Here is a 4821-nt window from a genome sequence, read left to right as displayed (position 1 = left end):
GACCACACCAATAAAGCATGATCTAAAAATTTCCTATTTTATTTGGACAGGAAAATTTTCATTCCTTATTTTTATTGGATACCCCACGGATGTTATATTGGTCACTTGATAAACAAAAAGCAAAATGGTTTAAAAATGTGTTACAATTTTGTAGCCATCACAAAAGCTTTGGCATAATATTTAACTTATATATGCATAAAATCTACTATCTTTTAATATTGTCTTATTAGAATTTGTTTAAAATTAATCTTGAGAACATATTTTCGATATTTCATGGGATTTCGGAGCTTCTACCCATATTTCGTTAGGTCTATTCAATAACTTCGATTGACTAAATAGTTTTAATAATTAATAATACAATAAAAGATTCATTGTTGATTTTATAACAAATAGAAGTTAAGAATCCAAACAAAAAGATTAGAGAAAAATTATTAATTTAAAAAAATATATAATAGAGGAAAAATAGAAAAAAATCCTTCATTTTATCAAAAATAACTTGTCATAACCGGCTACGTAATATTCCGAGGGTTGATCAATTCCGTTCTCTTGTAAGAAGGCGTTCAAAACTTCGAAATTATTATGATTATAATACCATGACCATAAGGATCCCACATAGTAATACACGTAAAATGTTTTAGACTCTAATTTTGCAATTTTAACCTTTTAAATCATTTTTATTTATACTTTTTTTTTATTTGTAAAAAAAATAATAAAAATCATTTTGAAATAAATGCACTGTAATATTTCCCTACTGGCGCTTGAATCAATTTAAAGGAAAAAATAATTTCTATATAATTTCCTATCAACTTTTCAGAAAAAATCCCTCCCCCCCCCCCATTCTCTACAATTCTACTCATGCCTTCCTCAAACGTATTAGACTTATGATTGTATTAACTCGGGCAACAATAACTAGCGAAAAGACTATGAATACTATGAATCCAAGGCTAAAAATGATGTTGATCTGGAGAATTTTATGAATATTTTACAAAGTTTATGTATATTCTACTAGTTTAAAAGTAGAGTGATTTATAGTTCAGATAAATAAATATTTAAAAAATAATAATATGATTCCTAGGGAAAAATTAATTAACTTCGTGGTTAGAAGGAGTAGGCGCATGTTTAGGCAAATAGAGTAACACTCTGTATGATTTTTTCGCAAACCAATTATTATACGGTAATCTTTCCCGGACTAAAACCGGAAGGCTCATGGGGATTGTTAAATCTTAAATAAAATTTGATTAAGTATCAATAAAAACGAAAAAGATTCACAACTATTTTGTTTATTTACCAGCCATGGAGAAATGCAGGGATGCGAAAGCAAAATTTTTGCCCGGGTTCGGTTCGGGGTCGGTTCAGGGAAATATTTTTGCACCCGGGTTTGGTTCCGGGTTCAGCTCGGGTTTAAGAATTTTTGAATTGACAAAAAAAAATTCTATATTTAAATCATATACTAATAAATAAAAAGCATTTTGACCGCTGAAAAGTAATTGAGGATCAAAATTAAATCTAAATGGACATACTTTATTATGATTTCAATTTGCTCTATTATATTAAAATTCTGTGTCTGTGATATAATTCTAAAATAAAAATATTTATTTTTCGATACTATATTAGTATTTATATAATTGTTAAATAATATTTAATAAAATATCTTTGTTAATAAAATTGCTATTGCTAATATAAAAAAATACCCATTTCTAAAAAGTGTTCAAAGTATAAATACCTTCCTTTTTTAAATTGTAAGTATTCACTTATATTTCTTTTAACATCTTTATATAATTTATATTCCAATTAGAGATCTGAAAAATAGGCCCGGACCGTATCCAGCCCGGTCCGAACGGGCTTCGGTCCAGGCCAAGCTTAAAAAATATGTCCGATGCAGATCACTAATTCCAATGCTTACTTTTGATGTTTGTATTCGAATATATTTTCTTGGAAATATGCCCTTCCCTGAGTGTCTTACATCAACATCTGATAAAAAAAATTTTATCAGAAAATGGCCTGGCTTTACTAAAATGTCTCGCATCAAACCCTAATTAAAATTCAATGGAAAATGTCTGCTTATATAAAAAAAAATACATAGGAAATAAACAAATGTAATTTGATGAATGTGATCAAGTATTTATGAAAATTTTTTCAAATTTAAAAAAAAAGGTATAAGTATTGTATATCAATATTGGTTCATTTCTCTATATTTATTCTCATTTATACTTCTCATAATCTTAAAGTTATATATTTAATTAATTTAGATAAAAAAAATATTTTGAAAGCTTTACAATGTTGGTTAAACTTGGAGCAAATTTTAGTAAATTATTAATAATTATTTATAAGAATATGTTATTATAAATTGAAATAAAAGCTGCAAATATAATCAAAGGTGTAAAGTTATATCTGAATAATAAAAATACGAGTGTTTCAAAATCCATCTAAAATAATAAAGGTAGTCACTAACATTAGTGATCATCGGGCCTAATTTTTCAAGCCCGGCCCGGGCTGAAATTTTTTTAAAAAAAATTTACCGACCCAGCCCGGCACGAATTTATTTAAATATAGAAATTAATCTTCATAATCACTCAAAATAAAAGGCATATGTTATATGTAGTTTAGTTTCAATAAATAAAATTAAATATTTTTATTTTACATAAAAAATTCAATAAAAAATTGTAAAAAATTAGTTGTTTTTAGTCCGGTGTTCTAATGTGATAAGGTTGTATACTAGAGTTAACTCCTTAATATTGAGGCAAATAAATTTGATACAATTTTTGCCCTTTATATATTTTAAAATTTTCTAAAGGGCACGCTAAATATTTCCTCCAGCGGCACGGTGTACCCTCCCCACTACACCACTGAAGGAAATTGAGTATGAGTATTGTTTACGAAATAAATAAATTTAGAGTTGGTTTTCAAACTAAAATGCCAATACCTGCATAAAAAGGTGGTGAGTCCAGGGGGCTTCCATTTATAATTTAATTTATGAGTATTTATAATAAAATTATTTATCAGTTTTTATATAGAAAAGCGTTTGTAAAACTTTCTTCATTATTCCCGGAGATGTATCGGTAGTTTTTGTTGAATGCGGTAGTGATAGCAGTAATTTTGCTGAGAGCCTCTGCTTCGCTATAAGCCCAGGTACTAGATTCGTACCTCCTAACTTCGAATTCTTTTACTTTACATATCAAAGTGAATGATGGACAATCATAATCGTTACAATAAGGAGATTTTCGTCTAAAAAAAATTCTTGTAAATGATTTCTGTATATTATATTTTGTTTAATTTAGAATCAAATGTTTTAGTTTAAAAAAATACTTTCTTAAATGAAAGGGAAAATTTTAACACTATATAATGACTGTTTTTATGCAAATTTATTTATAATTTCTCTCTATATCATTATTCGCAAGGCCATAACTTTTTGGGTCGGGGAGATGGGCGCACATAGAGAGGATTTTGTAAGAATCCCCTTATAAAATTAATAAGCATTAATTTAAAGATAGCTAGCCTCTCTACCTGATATTTATGTTAATTTTAAAAAATACTCAATATTTATTTTAAATTTTCAAGTTAAAAAAAACAGGGCACATTCGACATACAGGGTACATTATTTTCTTTATATTTGCGAATATAATCATAATATTAGTTTTGGATGATTTTGATAAGTTAAATTTATTTTTATCATAATTTAATTCAACCCTTTTATTTGTATAAGTTTGCGAAATAATATTCTGATCGACATAAATGATCCTAAGTTACTGACAAATATACCCATATCGCACTATTTTCATTAATCTTGATCAAAATCATGGATGATAGAATAGAAAGGCTTTAATTTGATATATTATTTTTATAGTACTTAACATTAATTTAAAAACCTAGACAAAAAAAAATAGTAATATAAATTTACTTATTTTTAGATTATAGAAAACCATATTTTTTTGTATAAAATTATATTATGTTGACATAGGAGAAAATTTTGTCAAATAGGGGTATCAAGTATATTATTATAATTGTCAATTGTCTAAACAAAGTTTATTTTTGGGAGTTTATTATTTTTAATATATATAAATTGTTCTACGTGCCCATTTCCCTACTTATAAACATAATTTTTAATTTAAAAAGAAATAATACATCAATTTGCCATATATTTATCTAGATTTACTATAAATATTTAATATGCTGAATATCTCATAATTAATATCTAAAATAAATATGATACCACACTATTATATATTGTCTGAAAGGTTCGTTAAGAAGTAATTTTGGCCTAATATAGCTTTTTAAAAATTAGACCCGCCCCTGTAAAGTTTCTGATTGCGGTCCTGATTATACTATATCAAAGATCTAACAATATTCATAATATATTTCATAATTTAAAAAATTTTAAATTATTATCTAAAGAAGTGTAATTTTGAACTAAAAGGTAATACCACTCTATAATTATTCCTTAATATACTTATGCTAGCGTTTAAATTCAAAATGGAAGCGATTTAAGTTCTAATCTTATTTTTAAAACTTTTTGATCAAAAGTCTTAACTTACATTTTCCTCTTTAAAAAACGTGAGTTTTATTCTTTATGCCTATACACTAGAGCGCTGCATAAAACTATCTGAGTCCTCTACCAAATTCGGTCTACCTTAATTATTATGCACTCTTATTTATGTTACAACAACGGATTCTTATATAAAATTAACAAAGTATAAATAATTATTATTTTATAAAATATTTTTTACTCTAGTCCATTTGAATTTCCTACAGAGACGGGATCAAAGATTCCACCAGCATTCATAATACAGAGAAGCCAAAAATAGATGTTTAAATTCAAATATT

General features: G+C 26.4%; 1 protein-coding gene across 1 annotated transcript; it reads right to left on the bottom strand.

Moving 5' to 3' along the window:
* Positions 1-210: 210 nt before the first annotated feature.
* On the bottom strand, positions 211-4821 carry LOC135929004 (heme-binding protein 2-like). Its single transcript, XM_065465492.1, has 5 exons — positions 4725-4821; positions 3032-3225; positions 1092-1222; positions 497-660; positions 211-331 (listed from the first exon to the last, which is right to left on the bottom strand). Exons 1-5 carry the CDS (start codon positions 4778-4780, stop codon positions 244-246), a joined length of 633 nt encoding a protein of 210 aa, XP_065321564.1. The 5' UTR covers positions 4781-4821; the 3' UTR covers positions 211-243.

Source organism: Gordionus sp. m RMFG-2023, chromosome 4 (genome assembly GCF_954871325.1).
Source record: "Gordionus sp. m RMFG-2023 chromosome 4, tfGorSpeb1-WG-v2, whole genome shotgun sequence".
In the NCBI taxonomy this organism is placed as follows: domain Eukaryota; kingdom Metazoa; phylum Nematomorpha; class Gordioida; order Chordodea; family Parachordodidae; genus Gordionus; species Gordionus sp. m RMFG-2023.
Note: the sequence above shows the minus strand (reverse complement) of the source record. Positions and strands in the feature narration are given on the sequence as shown.